Source organism: Rhea pennata, chromosome 3 (assembly GCF_028389875.1).
Source record: "Rhea pennata isolate bPtePen1 chromosome 3, bPtePen1.pri, whole genome shotgun sequence".
NCBI lineage: Eukaryota > Metazoa > Chordata > Aves > Rheiformes > Rheidae > Rhea > Rhea pennata.
Window position 1 is genome coordinate 129,206,154 of NC_084665.1, and position 19,429 is coordinate 129,225,582.

A 19,429-nucleotide genomic window follows, 5' to 3' on the forward strand; every position below is an offset into this window, starting at 1 on the left:
TCCTGGCAAAGCCAACTTCTGCCAGCATGGATCCCTACTAATTTGGAGGACTGAGAAAAGTGAAAAATGGATGATTTTATCCTCTTCTGAATGACAGAAATGTACATTAGGGTCTCTGCTGGGCCAGCAGAGTCACTCTCTAGCTTCAGCTATGCGGCAGGCCACTGGTAAGCATTGTCCCCCAAGAAATTCAGCTCGCAGAACTAAAATTCAGGGAACGGGAGTTCATTCTGGCCTTAAAATCTGTGAACCCATTTACCCACCTTCCCTCATTTATTGCCTACCTGAGCAAGACTAACTAGAACCTGTCCCTTAATTTAGAGTAGTTTCTTCTCACTAACCACTATATTAAAAGATAAAGATCTTTTCTTAACTGCACCCTAAGGGCACTAAAGAGAAATCTGGAAATGACTGCAGAGATTTACAATAATACATAACCAGAGACACTTTCGATGTTTTTTCTCTCAAGACTTGAAGTTCTTTCATATATATATTTAGGCACTGATGTAGCAGATGTAGGATATGGTTACACTGCACCGTGAATCATTATCAGCTGTGGAGGCCACTGCGGCCCTCCCCAAACTCCCGCATGTTTCCAGTTGTTCCTTCTACCAGCACTGGGACTCACGGGACCAGATGGTGAGTCAGGGAAATGATCTCAAATGATCTCAACTTCCCCCCAAAAGTTGTTGGTTTGAAAAATGAGGCTTTAGCATTAGCTACAGATGTGAAAAAAATCTCAAGAGACATGCAGCTTTGCTAGAAGAACTGAACAGTTATTAGATAAAACAGCAAATCAACCAGTGAGGAAATTCTTATTGAAGAAATGGAAAAAAAAAGAGAAGTGTGATATATCTGCTGAATACCCTTGTAGCCTAAAGAAACAACCCTGCAAGAAGGCAGACAATCATCCCTGGTGACTAGATATTAGGAGAGTACTTGCTAATGGCACTTAGTGATTACAGAAGACTTCAGAGGACTTTGAAACAGAGCTGAAGAAAAGGAAAGACTAAGCTAACACCTGGATGAGCAAAAGAAGGTAAAAAGTACTAGAAAGAAGCTATGACTGACAGACCAGGCCACCTTTCAGCTCAGATGGACAGCCTGTACCTCGTGTGCAACGGGCCTGATGAGCTTGCTAAAAGCTGCCAGGAGGACATGTGATGTGCAGGCAGCAGGGAGTGCAAAGAAGGCCACTGCAGCAGCCCTACACCATGCCGGGGTCTGTCCTCTGCTGTGCTCTGCACATGCCAACACCGTTAGCATCTCTTTTAACACCCAGAACAGGATGGCCTTATCCAAACTGCCTGCAGGTAGTGGGTTCTGGCCCCTGTCTACTGCTGAATCGTGCTTGGAGATCATCTGGGACAATGTGACTAGGCCTGGGCCAAAAGCACGTCACGGACCACTCCAGCAGCTTAGCAGGACAGGTAGGTGGGCGTCAATCCGAGGAACGCTTTCTTGCACTAATGGATTGACCAGGGTAGACACAGCCAGGGATTCACAAGCATATTGAACAACAACAGCACTCGGTAAAGAGCTGGATGACCAAAACTTCTCCTTCAGGAAAAAAAGTCCAACAAATCCCTACAACTTTATAATTGAAACCTCCCCCAAAAATGTTAAATCACTGATGATAGCCCATTTAGACAGAAGGAGAAGTAAAAGATGTGGAATGACACTCCATGGAAAAAATACCCATAGCTGTGGAGGTAGCTGTGCAGGCAGATCAACGTGTCGGAAAATAACCATCAGAGCAGGACACTTTTCGGGGGTTGGTGTACCGCCGCACCAGTGCTCAAAACAGTCTAAGGCGCCTTTTTGGCTGAGGCTACCAGCACAGTGTGGGCTTCACCTCTTACAGCTACTGGCTTGGGCTCAACAGAACAGGGTGCGAATGAGCCTGCGCCAACCTCTGAACGGTCTCCAGGAGCTGCTCCGATGCTGCTGGCTCAGGGCAAAACCGGCACGTGGGCTGCAGGACACGCTGCCAATGAAGTGGCATGAGTGACGGTGGGCCTGCGCTCCGGCCAGTGCCCTCCCACTGCCTATTTTACTAGCAGAGAAGCAGCCTTACAAACTGCTGAACTAATCCACCAGACACCACGATCTTCTGAGAAAGATACTGCAACCCATCTGTGGAAACTGTCTTTTGGAGTTTTTTATGGTGAAGATAGATAAGCTGATTGATGACTATGATCCTGACATGACCACATTTAATGCAGTCAAGAAGAGGATAATATCAACTATCATAAATGCTTTATGATATAAAATGTGTAATTCTTCAGGATTTAGAGAAGTTATAAGTAAAAGGCAGGAAAAAAATAGAAATTAAAATACACTAACAAAGATGTGCAGGGCATTCTTTAGAAGTAATTGTTAGTTATGTATCAGAGCACAGCGGAGTTTGGGTAAAAACTCCAACACTTTGAACAGGGTTCATCTTACTCACTGAAAAGACCAGCACCTAACAACATCTAGTCATCTCAGCTCCCTCTACATTTAGTGAAAAAAAAGACATGCTTTCCTCTCTCTCTTGTTTTCAGATGGAGCCAAAGTTTACACACTAAACTTTCAGACAACCAAAGTTAGGTAGGGTGAATCTAACTCTGAATGGCAAAATGAAGGTAGCATTTAAAATATTAAAAATAATGCATAAAAATATGGAAAAATACAAATATTTAACAGTATTAAAAACTTTCTGAAGTGCACAAAATTATGAGAGAAGCTAAAAACTTCAGGGAAAAATTAATGTCTAGCAGGGCTAGAGCCACCCAGAAGCAGAGTCAAAAATGAATACAAATATCAGAAACAAAAAAAAGCCTTGAGCTGGTGTGTATTGTTTCTTGCTAGTGATGGTAAAATTCTTAATATGGAAACATGAGTTAACATTTCTGTTCTGTGTCTGAATAATAGGACGATGAAGTATTTTTCTCTTGCAGTTTCCATTTGCAGGGAAACAGTGAAGTATTTTCCACTAATAATGAAAATAGTTGCTAAAGAGTATCTACTAGAAATACTATTTTTAGATCAGTAGGTCTGGGCAGCTTGTAGCGCAGAATCTTAAAATAATTACATGAAGAGGCATCAGGTTTGGTTAAGGTAATTTAAATAAAGTTTGAAATAGAACCTGGAATACCAAGGAAATTCTGATAGATTGGGATGTACTGTCTTGCACTGATACTCAAAAAGGGAGGTAGCACAACCCAAATAAGTATAGATATCTTGCCCTGTCATACATTTATTCAAAGTACCAGAAATATTGATACAAGATGCAATTAATAAGGAATATAAATAACATTATGGCTTCATGGAAAATAGGCCAAGTAAATCTGATTTTGTTATTTGAATCTATTACACGTTTGACTTCTAAAGGAACTGCATAAATGTAATAATTTTCCTATGACACAATTTACTCATGGTGTTCTCGTTAAACAGCTAGCACTATACAAAATCAATAAAGCACATATTACATAGCATCAGGACTGGATAACTGACAACTTTCAAAAAACAGTCATTGGTTCAGAAATGCACAAAAAGGAGAACAGTCACAAAGAGCAATGAAACTACTCCTGTAAGTCTCTGCATAGTGTTGCTAAGTCTTAGAAAAGAATTCAGTTTGCTTTTTCACAATTTAAAAATATTAATAAAAATCTGGAGAAGGTGAAGAAATCAAGCATAAAAATGACTAAAGTACAACATTGTGAGAAACTCAGTAGAGTTCTGCCTGTTTAACTGAATTAAAAAAGAAGATTGAAAAGTGAGATGAGTAAGTATCTTCACAGGAAAAAAACAGGGGTATTGAAGTACTCTTTGATTTGATGGAGGAGAAACCACATGCACCAAAAACCAGTGGATGCAAACTGAATTTAAATACATTAAAATTGAAAATGAGGCATAAATTTTTATCTGTGTAAGCAAATTTACACGGGCAGCAGATTTTCCATTTCTGGTATCTTCAATTCCAGACCAGATGTCTTTCTGGAAGATGATTTAACACAACAGAAGCTTACAGGCTCCATCTAGAACCAACAAGTGGAAAACCAAAAAGCCGTATTACAGAGCAGGTCAAACCAAGCGGTTACAGTAGTCATTGGATACAATAGTTCAGGTTGGAAGGGACCTCAGGAAGTCTCTAATCCAACCTCCTGCTCAAAGCAGGGTCAACTTGATCTCACATCAGGTTACTCAGTTTTATCTAGGCTGGTTGTGAAAACCTCCGAAGATGGAGACCACACAACCTCTCTGGGCCCCTGCTCCACTGCTGGACTGTCCTCGTGGGGAAAGAAATAAGTTTTTCTTTATATCTAGTCCTATTTGCCCTTAAAATTTTTAAGTGATTTGGGGAATTGAGGGAGTCAATGAAAAGATATGACATTCACAAATGAAAAGACTAATAAGAGGTAACTTCTAAACTTTAATCTGTATAATACAGGCTACAAAATGTTGTTAAACTCCACATCAAGCTCATAAATTCTGGTAGAGGTGGACTGCACAATTCAACTTAGTGAGTGAGTACTAAAAACATAAGTTTATCCAACGTGGGTTGGTTAGGGTTCCCTTCCCTCTGCTGCCACACTCCTGCCCCCCTCCTGTATCTCCGCAATCGCAGCACCTGACATCTGTGCTCTTGTGTACTTTCCTCACTGCAATATCCTCTGTGTGCTCCTTATCAGCACGTTACCGATTTCAGTACGCTCTGCTGCTGCACAATACGCGCAGCATATGCACATTCACTTGTCCTACCAGCTGGGCAAGCGGAAACGCCCATTGCTTGGGCAGTCAGGAGACGAGGACACGATGGCCAGGCAGAGGGAATAGGTTTCACGTGCTACCTGCCTGCCTACCACCTCTGGGCTACTGGGTGGACACAGCTCTGCAGGTTGCTCTGTGGCCTGTGTGTTGCACAGGCTTCACCCTAATGAAGATGATAATTTTACATGAGCCAATGTTTTGGGGGATTTATTTGCAAAGGCTTATGAATGCTATGAAAAAAACAGGGTCTCCAAAAATCGCAAGCAAAAGCTTGTCACCATGTTAAAACAGATATCAAAACTGAGTCTGTTATAAAGACACTCTTGGAATTTGGGCCACAAAAAAGTTCTGAACGCTAGGATTATGGTCATTTGAACCACAAAGATTCACATTTTTTCTGATACAACATTTTATATTATTATTATTATTATTTTTTAAGTTTGGATGCCACTTTGACTCACAAAGGTTTAGGGTCCACAGAATTCAACCTGAATTCTTGACTGATTGTCTTTAGCATTTTTAGGAAATGGACATCAACAGGTTGAACAGTAAAAAATTATAGTGTATGGAATCACTGACAAAAATAATATCTTGAAAACATTAATTCTAAGTATGTGCTCATCTGCACAGTGTAATTAGTTAAAACAGCTGCCTTCAAACGGTATTCTATTATAGCTTCTTGTATACATGTTTTTTATTCCAGATTTGAAATCTAATCTGAAGAGTGACTGCACTTTAAATATTTACACTATGTGAATTCATTATCAGTTTCAAGTGCAGACAAGCTCTAAATTTGACTGGAAATATCAATATGTGCCTGTAGCTCATCTATAAAACCTTGTGGTCCTATCAGGGTAATTGCTGGGATATCTCTCCCACTCCTTCCGTTGCCTATTATATCCTTGTTGCATCTTATCTTAGATGGGAAACTCTCTGAGTAAGGACAACATTTTCCCATTCATTTTATAGAATGAGGATCTTATCCAATTTAAAGAATGGAAAGAATAAATGTGTAACAGTAGTTCAGACTAATGTCTATGAGCTCAACTCTGAAAAAAACAATGGATCCTCACTGAAAAAAATAATGGATCCTCATCAGAATCCAAACAATAACGTGCACTATAGATCAGAGCTTCGTCCTCTAAAGCAAAATGAAGAGACTCTACAGATGTCGAAGGACTCGCATAACACTACCCGGCGACACGGACTGCCGTGCCATCGGGGAGCCAGAGTCTGTAACGCAGGAACCAGAGCTTCTGGTTAAACTTAGAGAGCTGAACTGTCACCCAGAACAGCAGATGCGCTCTTTCTTCACTGCAATATCCTGAGGATTACCAAGTCTAACACTTTCTCTCTAAAGTTTTCCAAACTTTCCAATATGCAGAGCCAGTATAGAAACGACTATTGCAAACTCCTTCCATTGCTGATGAAGTATTTATAATGGTAAGACCAGCAAAGTAAGAATATCAGGACAACAACCATGAATGCCAGACCAGTGGAAGAGAAAGCTGTATTGCATTTCTGAAAGAAAATGGCTTACTTTGAGCAGTTTCATTAGCCCTTCAAGCTGCACCATCAGCTCTCTTCTGCTCTCCTGAAGTGCAGACATCCTCTGCTCTAGTTCATCCTTTCGCTGCCTGTTCAAGTTACATGAAATAAAGTGTCAGAAAAAAAAACTTTGGGTATTTTGAAACGACTTCAGGAAATCTGCTGGTATAACTATGTCTCTCATCATTCCCCCCTGCCTCCAGTTTAAAAAAGAGCAAACTGCAGTACAATCATCACGAATCCCACATCTGACAATCAGGCTTTTCACTTAAAATACAGGAATCTGAAGTCAGAGCCTTCATATTAGGAAGCATTTTTTAAAAGTATGGCATTTTGAGAAAAAAGACAGCTTCTTTTTAAGAACACCCTTAATAATGTCAGACCCAGGCATCCTGCAGAGTTTTCATACAAGTAAGAATGAACTGTGAGAGGAAAAAAAGAAAAAAAGAGGAGTAAAGGCTGCACATATTTGGAAAGGAAAGGCACTGGGCTATCACCCATCTTAATGGAGACTCCACAGAGCTATTTCTATCTAATAATATGACAGGAAATCTTTGAAATCTTTGCTGTACCAGAACCCATGTTCATTCTAACAAAATTAACAATAGGAGGTAGTAAGTGACCTTCACTTTCCCGGCACAATAAAAAAACCTCTGTGTTTCTATAGATGCCAGAATAAATGCCTATCTGAGAGATTAAAGAAAATATGACTGTACGGTTCTATTTTATATATAAAATAATAAAGAAGTAGCTAATATAAGGAAAAATTCAGAGCTGAACTGTACACATGCCAAAAGTTCAGTATCTTATAAGACTTAAGGAATGTTGGACCCCACAAATCGCAGTCACAGATAATGATAAATAACTATAAAAAACCAGAAAGTATTATTTATTCATTTACAATTATTTTTGTGACTATAATAATGTCTTACTCCAAAGTTAAGGGCATAATAAATTACAGACTGAACTTCCAAATTTCTTAGTTCGTATTTGTTTTGTGTGATGTATTACGGATAAATCATTCTGGTTTTAGATGCACCTATAGGACAGCAGAAACTGAACAAGAAACAGGCTATTTACTTAGAATGAGTAAATCTGTTGAGGACGGTTTGCTTTTATTGTGACAACTGTGAATGCGGCATACAATAAGCATTCACCCCAGCTTGAAAATTGGCAAGACTATGTATGTGATTGAATTAACTTCTGTCTTCAGTGACACTTAGAAGTATTAGTTTTCTAAGTATTCATCCAACAATATTTTGCATTTCAAAGAATATGGTTATTAAATGCCCAAACATATCACAAAAATAAGGCAAATAAAGAGTTGATTACACGTGGATGGTCACCTGGATTATGTTAAAAAATTATAACAGACTTAGCTTTACATGTTTATATGATCCGTTTTTTTCTCTCTAGGTCAGTTCAAAGCCTGTAGCCCCTTTTTCTATAACTATCACCACTAACAATTAATTAATTATTGATATAATAATATAATTAAAACAAATAATTTTATAATTACTATAATTAATTGTAATAAAGTATTTTGGTAAAGATTAAAAATAATGTAAAATGAACATATTAAGTAAGTGTAGCCCTCCAAATGTATTTGTTAATGAAGAATCAGTTATCAGGGTGTATATCTGATTTTGGCTTATGTTACTCAGTTTTGTTTTCAATGACCTAGGAAAAAAGAGGGAGTACTGTTTGTCAACAACAAAAACATGTTAAATGCTACAAAATAAAAATGACAGGTCAGCTTCTGGCGACATAAACGGAGAGGTGTAGCTTGAGGTGTACACCTGGAGCAAACAGATCCACAGTTCCTGCAGATAAATGAGCATCCTGTGCGCTTGCAGGCAGAAGAAATGAAGCGCATCTGCATTACAAGGCAGGCACAGGAAAGCATGACAAGCCTAGCCTTTCTCCATCCAAGGGTACATTTGCCAATGATGTAGTAGAGCCGACTCATCTTTATGGGCTGCACTGTCTGCAGATTTTTAAAAGTGAGACTGCTTGATTTACCATGAGTCAACGTTTTCATGCTTTCAAAGCCTAAATTCTACCCAACAATTCAGATCATTTGTAAGCATGTGCTTCAATATAATCAAAAGCAAGACCATGACGTGTTGGTGATACAGGTTTGGGAGATATCTCCTGGAAAACCATGACTTTGTGCAGTACTTCAACATCACAGATAACTAGCTGTGAACTTCCAGTGTGCTGCTATACAATCAAGAAAATTAGCGTGCACCTTGAATTTATTAGTAAGAGTAATCTTTGGTGGTAAGAAAGCTAATATTAGCTCTACCTATAGCACTACTGAGGCTACTTATGGTATACTGCAGCCAGTTCTGGTGCCTATATAAATATAAAAGATGCAGATGACTTAGAAAAAACTTGACAGAAAGCTAAAGAGATAGCTGGAGATTTGGCCAACGTGTTTTATGGAGAGACTGTGGAACCTCAAGCTATTTACACAGAACAAGGTAAAGAGGAAGGAATCAAAATCTCTTCATACTTACACGGAGAGAGGAATTTTGGAAAAGAACTCTTTAGTCTGGCAGCCAGAAGCACATGAAAAAACAAGGTTTGGAGAATGGCACTAGACATATGAAGGTAAGAAGTAGCGTGCATGCTTTTAGTCCACTTAGCACAGAAATGAGCTAACTACTGCGTTGACAGTGCCAAAGGATGTGCTATTCTCTCCCTCACGTAAAATGAAAGCTTGAATGTCTTTCTGAAATGGAAGCTCTAACCCAGTCAAAAAAGGTTTTGGAAGAGCATTACTGCGAGAAATTTTTTAGCCTGGGCTATTTAGAAGGCCAGACTAGACAATCATGATGACTCTTAATAGTCTTTACAAGCTGTAACTCAAGCTTTTTTTTTGCTAGTGATTATTTGCCAAAGGCATTTAAAAATTGAAGCTGAGAAGCAGCTGCAATAATTATTCAACCTTTTTCCTTTAGCAAAATATAAGCCCTTTAATTCCACCCAGTTAGCTCTCTTTTATGCCCTGTATTTTTACGGGGCGTAAGTAATATGTAATAACCTGTATTTTGGTAAAGTATCTTCAGGAAAGACATCAGGGGACTGAGAATTCACTGCTCTTCAGATTATTGTCTCCCTTTGAAAAACATACACCTTATTTATGGTCTGAATGTGTTTAGTTTCAACTTTAAGTTCTTGGTTCTTATTGCAGCTTTCTCTGCTGGATCAAGCAGCCGTCCAATACCCAGTGTTCTTTCCTGTAAAGTGCTTGTTCACCACTGCCAAGCTGCCTCACAATCACCTTTCGTCCGGCTCCTGAGTAATGTTAGTGGGTTAAATTCTGCATCTTCTCCAGTTTTTAAACATTTTAAAAATATGGAAAGCAGAGCTATGTAGAGCCCATAAACTAGAGAATCTCTGAGCTAATACCACTTGGTTAGAAAAGGAAAAATGCTCAGTGAGATGCTGAAGTGGATTACGACAGCATGAAGTGGCCTATAATAGCAGATTCTGTAGGAAAAATGAATGAAAGAAGCTGAAAGCCTTAGATTTTGCAATACGGGACTGGATCATACTTTACAGACACTGCCTTCTGCTGAAGCGGCTTCCTTCCAGGAGCACTACACTGCAGAGAGAACTTTCAAACATTCAAGGGAAGCACAATACTGTGCCACTTCCTAAGAGGACAGACAGCATTTACCCCAACACGTGAAATATAATGTAGTTTTCAAAGAGCTCTTGCTGCCAAAGGTGTAAATTTTAGAACTTTCTTCAGATTACAGATAGCGTTTTTTGAAAGTTGAATTGTGAACTAAGTAGTAATAGAAGAACAGTTATTCACTAAATAATATATTCAATATGTTATTCAGTTATTCAACAAAATGCAGCCAGAGAATCCTTTTGTCAGTACCCAAGCTATGACACACCTCGTTGTAAATAATGACAATTTTCCCCTGTCACTTCAAAATGTAAACTTAACCAACTTTAGAAGTACGTCTGAATGTTTGGAGCTATGAACTTTCAGGGTTTCACTGATTAATCAAATAACTGACATTTATCTTCAACTTTACTCTTCTGGAAAATAAATATTAAGCAGCTAATCCCAATTCTGCTAGTTTTTCTGTCAGTTTTTCTTCCTTACAAACATTTTTCTGAAAGAATTTCTCAAAAAATACATTTTAAGTTACATTTTTATTTACTTCTAAATCCATTTAAGAATGGCAAAGTATAATACACTTCAGTCTTCAGAATTCAGCAGTTTAAAATAACACCTTAGGGTTATCAAAGACATGCCAATATTACGCTCCTCGGTAACAGTCAGCATTGCTGTGCTACAGAACAGACCGCGCAGGCTGACTGCCGAGTTATCAAATGCACATAAGCTTTAGAGATTTCTTTTACCGTAGAAGCCTGAGTTCAGCCAGTAAAGTTGGGTTCTGCTGGGCCTTCTCAGGTGTGGGCTGGGAGGCTTGCTCATGCTCCAGCCGGAGACGCTGAATTTCCTGGAGTATCTCTCTATTTAAATCACAGAGGGAAGATTAAAGAGGAAAAAGGTCAGCCTCTACACTGCTCTTAGAAGACTGATACAAACCTTCAAGCATGCTTTCCATCAGTCTCTGGCCTAAACACAATAAGATTTTTTCATGTATGACTGGCACAGATTCAAACCCAAGAAAGATAAGTTAGGGCAATCCAATGAGTTGCTATAATACACATAGAAAATTCATTACTTAAATAATAAGAAATATGAAATCACTTCTGTGCCATATGCTGCAATATCTCTTCAAAACCTTTCATGTGGTATAGGCTCAAGGACTGTTTTAAATGGAAAAGAGTTACATTTTCAGCATAAGCCACTCTTTTGCTTGCACCTACTGTAGGAAAGACTTGAGGCAGCACTGCCAGCATTTGCAGCAGTGCTGGCCCTGGTTTGTTTCCTACTCACCTTTATAAGGTCTCCTGGCAGGTCAGCAGGAGTAAGAAAAGTAACAGCTTCTGATCATATCAGCTCAAAGAAATAGAGACAAACTGGTCACAAGGTCTCACAAAGGGAATGCTATTAGGCAGCATCCCTGCTGCACCATGTGTTCGCCAAAGTGCCGTTGTGTTCAGCGTAGCTGAAGGTTAGAAGACTTATCACTGACTGCTAAGGCCTCGTTTATTAAAAGGTAGAAGAATCCTTCTGATCTGAGAGTGAAGATTATACTTCCCAATTCTCTCCCTCTGTTCTTTTTAAAAACGGCTGAGCTGCTCTTCCTACAAGGTTTCATAACAGCACTGATTTAGACCTGCTTTATCTGAGATCTCCACGAATGATTTCAAATACCTGCAAACTCTCTTGGTAGGTTCTCCAGGAGCTGGGACTCCTCCAAAGTTACCTTATCAGGTAGGTTTGTCTGCTGAGGGTGCCTTGATGATGCTCAAAACCCCAGGGGCTGTGCAGACAAGCTCGGGTGCAGCAGGAGCTTGTCCTCTGGAGCACACGGAGACCTGAGCACACCTGGCTGTCCATAGGCAGCCTGCAGGCTGTCTACGCAGTAAAGCACATCATTGCAATTGCTCCAAAGGCTGCTTTTTTCAGTCTCTTAGCTTCTCTTAGCCAGAGAAATATGAACTCAAAATGGGGTGCTGAAGAAGCAGGTAAGTGCAAATACAGTATTACAATAAAGACAGAGTGCTCTCTTAATGGTCTCTAGGAGGGACTGTTAAGTCCTTTCTGGAATAATAAGAAGGAAATCCTTCTTCTACGGTCCTTCTCTCCTATTTCTTCCAGGCCTCGCAGTTTCTTTAGTCTTCTTTTGTCTTCAGTAAATGGAAAAAAATCTTCATTCTCCTCATATTACATTTGTTTACCATAGTCTTTCAAAAATGACCTGCTTGCTCCACTATACAATAGCTGACTTATTCTGTTGCTGCCATCCGAATGGCTCATTCTGCTGTAAGAAGATTGCTAGGTTTGGTGCTCCTGATGCTCAGTGCCAGTTAAAGAGATTTTGTGAAGTCTTGAGGCAGGGAACATGAGGGAAATCATCACCCTGTTGCAGTTTCTCAGCATGGAGGCCCCTTTGCTCTGTGTGTTTCTAGGTCTCCTTATTGTGAATGGAAACAACCATTTCAGGGCAGTAAACTGTAAGATATTTGGACCCAAATTCTCCTTTAAGATAGTGCAACGTCTTCAAATCCAGAGACCCACTGGTCCATGCTTAAGACAGATCTTTACTTTTTCCCAGCCTGTAGCTCATGCGGGTACACTCAGCCTAGTTTCAACCTGCTCCCAGGGGAAATAAGGGCACTGCAGCTGCATCAGCACTGAGCTAAGTGCTTAGTGACTCAGGTACACCTTTCAGTGAAACAGCTAAGAAAACCATCTGGTTAATACAATGTAAAAGGTTAAAAACAATAAAGTATTACTGCTAAAAGCCGCCTTCTCCTCAAATATTGTTCATAAAAGAACAGTGATCAAAGCTTGCCATTTACCTGTTTTTGTTTTCCAGCTCTGCTATCAGCTGTCTTTGCTGTTTATTGGCATCGAAGTTGAAACCCAGGTCTGCTGGTGGGCGAGGCTGGTGGGTGAGGAACAGAGGAAAATTAAACACAGTATTCATTACCTCTTACTATGTATGACACATTGAATGGATTCAGTCCCATACTTGCTAAACGCCATGGCACAATGCTGACAGCCCAGACTGAAAAACGGTTAAAATAACTGTGCTGAGATGGACTTTTGTGGCACATCTCCTTGCGGTTTCACAGCTGATTTGATCTGATCTCAGTGTGGGCTGCTGCTGAAAGGGTGATCTGGCTCGTCACACTCAATGCTATGAACATCCGGCTACGCAGCCAGCAAGGCATTGCCCAAGTTAAAAACTACCCCTACAAATACGATCAGTTCCTTAGTATTCCCATGCACGTAAGCACTAGTCATGGCACAAGGAAGAAAGCAAGAACATGTTGCTGGGGGTGGGGAAGGATGGCACCTCTCTCTCTCTCTCTCTCTCTCAGAGGAGAGCGCGAACGCAGTCCCCCACTACCACAAATTATGCAGTCGAGTTTCCCGCATTTGGGGAAATCACAGGGGTCAGCACACCCGGAGTGCAAGGGATGAGCCTCGCCCTGGGAAAACCACCTGCCTGATCATGGTGTCTCCCCTGCCAGGTAAGGCTATGCGAAGCTACCCTCTGCTTTAAGACTCATGAAACCATACCCCCTGGCTATGGGTGCCTCTGGCTATGTTACACCATTTGTTAACACACTCAGTTTGAAGAATTTTGCTTGCCGTTTCTAAGATATTCAGAAGGAAAAAGTCCTACCTACCTGTTTCTACAGCATAGACAGTATTTTGTTAAAGCAAGTCACTGTCTTTGCTATATGGTAAATTAAAGAAGCCAGAGCCTTCCTCGTGAAGAGATATAGTTATACATGTTATCATAAAGAAAGTCTTTTAGTGAAATACTGACCTGATACATCAGATAGTGAAGAAAAGTTAGAATAACTTAAGACAGAATACCTAAACCTCTGCTGAATCTCATAAAACATTGCTGGCAATGTGACTAACTAACGTTCTATGTTTTCTTGTTACAATACACTGGCACTACACAGTTTCATTTATGCTTAGAAATAGTTGGTCAGAAATTCCAAGAATGTCTTCTCAGAAAGGTCTTCAAACAGCTTCTGCAGTAAACTGATACTAATTTATTGTACAATACTGATTTATTGTACAAGAACGCTTTCTGTAGGTCCCATTTCTCCTCTTCTTCCAATTCAGCAATTCAGCAATGACACCAGGGTTAAATGAAGTCTTCCAGCTCACTCAATTTCTGTGATTTGGTCTTAACTAAACATGAATCAAGACTCACTGGCTAATGCTATGTTAGTTGGGGCTTCCAGGCAGTCTGTCTGCATGCACAGTGTGGGCTCAGTATTGTCAGGCTACCGAACATCCAGCTTGGTAAGGCAAAGGCCACAAAAGAGGCATTTGCTTACTTTTTCATTGAAATGGACAGGATTATTGCTAGACATTAAATCTAAGCATGGTCACTGCCTCTGGAAAATTTAACCCTTCTTAACCCCTAAATTAATAAGCGTCAGTTGAAAGGAAGTTGCTGAATACATGCATTTTCCCAGTGAATTCTGACCTCTGTGGCCCTTGTGTTTTGGCATACTTTTCACCAGCAGTCACAATCACTACTGACAAAAGTACTGGGTAATTAAACAAGAATCTGTAATCTGTAGGAGAATCTGCTGGCAACTGGGCTGCAGGATGAAGCAGCCAGGTTTATGAGCTAAAAACAGAGAGAGAGACATAAGAATTATACTGCATCTTGTGCTGGTTCAATGCATTCTTCCAGTGGAATCTTAAGATGCTGGAAAAGATCAGCAGATCTGAGATGCTTAGGAGGTCTAATAAGACTCAAAATCATCCTTGGGGGCAATAGACAGATTAAGTTGCCCACTCAGCTGAGGAGGCATCTTCATCAAGGACAGGCCTCCCTAGCTCAGAAATGCCTGAGGACTCAAGTAGTTCACGGGGTCTGCGTCTAACTCAGGTCATTATGATCTAGAGTTTCCTTAAGTAGGGCCTGTTCGTTTTGGCAGTGCAGACAAGTGCAGCCACGGTGCCTGAGCCTCTCTGTATTGCTGTGAAATGGATGGATTACTAACGGAATGATAAGGGCTTGCTCCTAGGAGATCTCAGGCTGCACTGTGCTCAGCCCAGCCATGGCAAGGACTGTATGCTGCTGACTGCCCGTTTCCAAATAACCCTTGTTTGTGCATTTAGGCAACTTCCCACTCCTTTAGGCTGAGGATGGCTGACAACACAGGCCTTCACCTTTCATGACAGGTGCTGGAGCCTCCAGTGCAGCGTGGGCAGCAGCACTGTCACCACTCCTTCCACTGAGGTGACCTTAGCAGTCTCTGTATACATAATACTTGGTAAGACCTGCTGATTCCCCAGAAATGGTGGGTGACAACACCAAAGGTCTAGTCTCTCTCTGCATCCTGCAGTATTCAGCTGCTAGGAAGAAGTGCAGGTCACATATTTTCTCCAAAGCTTTGAGAGCTTCTGGAGGCACAGTGGCTCTTGGGCATCAGCTGAAGCAGATGAACCTTCATTTTGCCACAAAGTAAGACTGTGCCTATAAAAATACAACCTAGTCCTTAATCCTTTCCTCTGAAATCATGTCCAAAGCCTGAAACGATTCTCATGACCTAAAGTACTTGAATTCTCAAGAGCAAAGACAACAGTGTAGAGCAACTTTAACTGGCACTTTTGTAACTACTGTGCCACTTCTCTTGCAGTTTGTCCCTGAGAGGAAGCACATCCCTCGCACTGCTCACTTTCAAACATCACTATCTTGAGACGTCCTTTGGAAGCAGTGTGATGGATATTTTGTATGACAATTCAATACTTATTTGTTCTACTGCTTCCAACCTTTGATAAACTTTATTTGATTTTTTTACGTAACTCAGAATCCCAGAATGGTTGAGGTTGGAAGGGACCTCTGGAGACTGCCTAGTCCAGCCCCCTTTCTCAAGCACAGTCACCTAGAACAGGTTGCTCATGGCTATGTCCAGTTGAGATTTGAATATCTCCAAGGATGAAGACTCCACAACCTCCCCAGGCAACCTGTTGCAGTGTTTGACCCTCCCCACAGTAAAAAAGCTTTTTCTTATTTTCAAATGGAATTTCCTGTATTTCAGTTTGTGCTCACTGCCTTTTGTCCTTTCACTGAGTGCCACTGAAAAGAGTCTGGCTCCATTTCCTTTACTCACCACCATCAGATACTTAACATAAAGACCCCCACTGCCCCCAAGTCTTCTCTCCCCTCAAGGATAAACAACCTCAGAAGAAAATCCAAGCTGCCAGTCCACCAACATCTAAACCTTTCAGGTTCTTAAATGTAAAAGGTACCTGATGGTCAGCCTGAAGGTTTCCACTATGCCTAGTGAATTAAAAAACATCAGGCAGAGGCACCGGAATTTGATCACCATATTATTAAATTTTTTGTATGGTCCATGACATACTTTTGGCTCAGACTAACTAGCTCTCCCAAGCAATTCTCAGCATGGTTCAGGAATTACTACAAGCTGAGAACCAGCTGCAACAGGTGGTTTCTATGCAGCTGTCCTGTTCTGGAGGGTGAGAGCGCTTAATATTACACATGTAGGCAAGGAATGGGCCTTCAAACGTTTTAATGACTGCCATACACAAGCCCTACGTGTCTATCGTATGCTCAGAAGTGCTCTGATCCTGATAAACAGCACTCTCACCTAAGTTGTACTAGAATGTGGACTTTGGAGGAGAGGTATTTAAACTCTTGAGTACCCAAAAGGTAAGCGTATCAGAGAGCCATGTGAGATAGCATGGAGCCTGTTCAAAAACACAATAACAGTATACATCTAATTGTTAGTACACATGGCCAGAAAGCATCTGACAAAAATTCCAAACATATCTGACCTTGAACGGGTAACAAAGACACTGCTTCTGCCCTGCATTCCTGAACCAACAGGCATATGACATCCCAGGAGGCAACGCTCTACCCTCCCTGCTGACGCTGAGCCACAGCCAAGAACAGGAGATGCAGCCTCTGTCTGGGACATGGTGCTCAGGAGGAAGAACTGCGACTCTGATCCTTGCTGCTGGGTTTGGTTTTTAAAAAAAATCCAATGGTCATTTAGTATTAAAAAGCACTGTCTGTCCAGAACACAGAGTTTAGAGCTTTGGCGTAAAAACACAGGATAGAAAAGGGAAAGGACAGATTGAAGGCAACTCAGAAAGACAGATGTTTCCAGTAGTCTGGGCATGACGAAACTCATCAGAGTACTTAGCTCTGGTTCTTAAATATATCTGAGACAATCTCAAAGCTTTTGTGTTCATCTTTAAAAATCCAATTTTTTTAGGTAACGCTCCAGAGGAGAGTATGGAGGTATCCCTAAGGTCTACATTGAGAAACAATATTGTAAGGAGCCATCAACCATAGACCAATAGCTTAACTGCAGTTCTTGAGGATAAACACAGAATCAAACTACTTGTGAGTACTTAGAAGATATAGTCTACACAGAGTTTTTACAAACAAATCATGTCAAAGTGAACTACTTTCCTTCCATAATAAAAAATCAAATCTTACGGACAGGAGAGAAACAATTAACATGATACACTTGTGCTTCAGTAATGCTTTGGATATTGTCTTCTTGACAGTCTCGTAAATGGGCCAGACAGTCTGGAGGAAATAACTGGATGGGAGGCGCAGAACATGTTTGAAAGCTACACTGAAAAGTAATTATTAGTTCAGTGTCAGACTGGCAGGATCCTCTGTGGAGTTTTACAGCTTTTCTCTTGGATTTCAGTATCTTCATCAAGAATATGGATGATGGAATAAAGAAATTTGCTTCTTAAGTCTGCAGACTCTGCCATACTGTGTCAAGCTCCTAGTACTCTGGACGACAACTCTAAAGTATAAACTTATTTGACAAGCTGGAGAAATGTTCTGAAAAAGCAGGCTGCAATTCTAGTAAGACAAGTGCTTAAGACAAGTCCCAGACTAGCTTTAGACAGGTCAATCGCACAAGCACGTGAAGGAGAATCAGGAACGAGGCAGCAGCTCGGTACAGAAGGAACTGCAAACGACAGCTTCGCAACAAAACACGAGTCGATAACCTCAGACTGCTGCAGAGTCTGGCAACAGGCTGTTTGAACTGTGCTATATACTCAAATGCATGACTTAATCCCTCTTCTCTAATTCAGGGGAACCACTGTTTCCAGCTTTAGTATCACAATTCAAAAAAGCTAAGGGTGAGCTAGAGAAACACGGTGAACAACACGAACGATCAGACATCTAGAAAACATAACAATGAGTGAGGACCGAAAGAATGAAGAAATGAATGAGAGGAGACAACACAAGAAACTTCAAATATACAAAGCTGGTTGCAAAGAGGAAAGTAATATATTATTCTCCATATCCACTGAGATAGGAGAATTAGCAGGAGGCTCAAATCAAGCAAGAAAGAACTATGTTATAATCCAGGAAAATCTTTTTAGTGGTAAATTAATTTAAACATTGGAACAAATTGCGTAGTCAGACTTCATCTGTAGTGGACTCCATCCACTGTTTCTTTTTCAAAAATTACTTGGATAAACATCTGCCCAAGAATGCTTTAAGCGGACCTGACCTACAGTGGAAAATACCTGAGCATAGGTCCTAGCTGGCCTTTCAGTTATTCAAAACCAGAGAGGCTATGGAACTGAAAGTCAGGCCTTCCAGCTCTGCTCAGTGCTAGTGCGGCGTGCATGGGGAGTGCTTCCCGGTACTGATCTATTGCTTTGCAAACAGATAAGGTGTATGATCAAATTTTCAAAAGTGGTATCTAACTTTACTCTTCATCCTGTAGAGAGCAATGTTGTTTGTTTGTCATTTCCAGCCTCTCTAGATTCCTCACAAGTCACTGCTCCTTTTCAAAGGATGCAATAAAAAAATTTAATCATGCAGACCTAGATTACTTTGTTCTATTTACATTTATTTTGGAAATACTTCATCTTCTGCTTCCATAGCTGAAACTTTTCCTGAATATTGCAGTTTTCTAAGCAGGAACATCTCAGAACATTCTCCTCCATACATAAAATAAGAACTATCCTATCTTTTATATATATTTATGTATAAAATCTTTCCTCTAAAATATCCCCACAATGTCCTGTAACTCATATTTCTATCAAATCCAAGGATATTATAGATCTTATCTGTCTTTAGGCTTGTGAGCTAGACAAATACAGCTAACTGAATAAGTAACTTCCTATCTCTTCTGTTTTGATTCAAACTATTTTTTCCTCTATTCTTTAAAATCTGAAAAATTTGACCTCCTGACACTTTTCTGTTCCCAACACTTCTCAAGCTATATGATTAGATATTCTCTTCCACTCTTTTTTTTTTTAATGTCTTTTATTATTCTTGTTACTGGTCTTCTTTCAGATTGCTTTAAACCTCTAAGGACATGTGAGAGAAAACATCATTTCATAGAAACTAATGAAATATCTGACCAAAACATTCTTAGCAATGAAGAACTAAAATTAACTGAGAATTCAGATTCTTTTTCCATACTTTTTTTGATGAAGTCTTCACATTTAGCTTCCACTTTTGAGTGG

General features: G+C 40.3%; 1 protein-coding gene and 1 non-coding gene across 6 annotated transcripts in view; both read right to left on the bottom strand.

Annotated features, from left to right (window-relative positions):
• Positions 1 to 19,429, bottom strand: part of DTNB (dystrobrevin beta) — a 219,126-nt gene that overhangs the window by 56,129 nt on the left and 143,568 nt on the right. For all 5 annotated transcript variants that reach the window (XM_062573367.1, XM_062573366.1, XM_062573364.1 and 2 more), the window contains 3 exons: positions 12,769 to 12,854; positions 10,693 to 10,806; positions 6,296 to 6,392 (listed from right to left, as the gene is read on the bottom strand). In XM_062573367.1, the coding sequence (XP_062429351.1) occupies positions 6,296 to 6,392; positions 10,693 to 10,806; positions 12,769 to 12,854 (297 nt within the window). The remainder of the gene's footprint in view (positions 1 to 6,295; positions 6,393 to 10,692; positions 10,807 to 12,768; positions 12,855 to 19,429) is intronic.
• Positions 13,291 to 13,454, bottom strand: LOC134139341 (U1 spliceosomal RNA). The gene has a single exon (XR_009958121.1). It is a non-coding gene; the product is annotated as a U1 spliceosomal RNA (small nuclear RNA).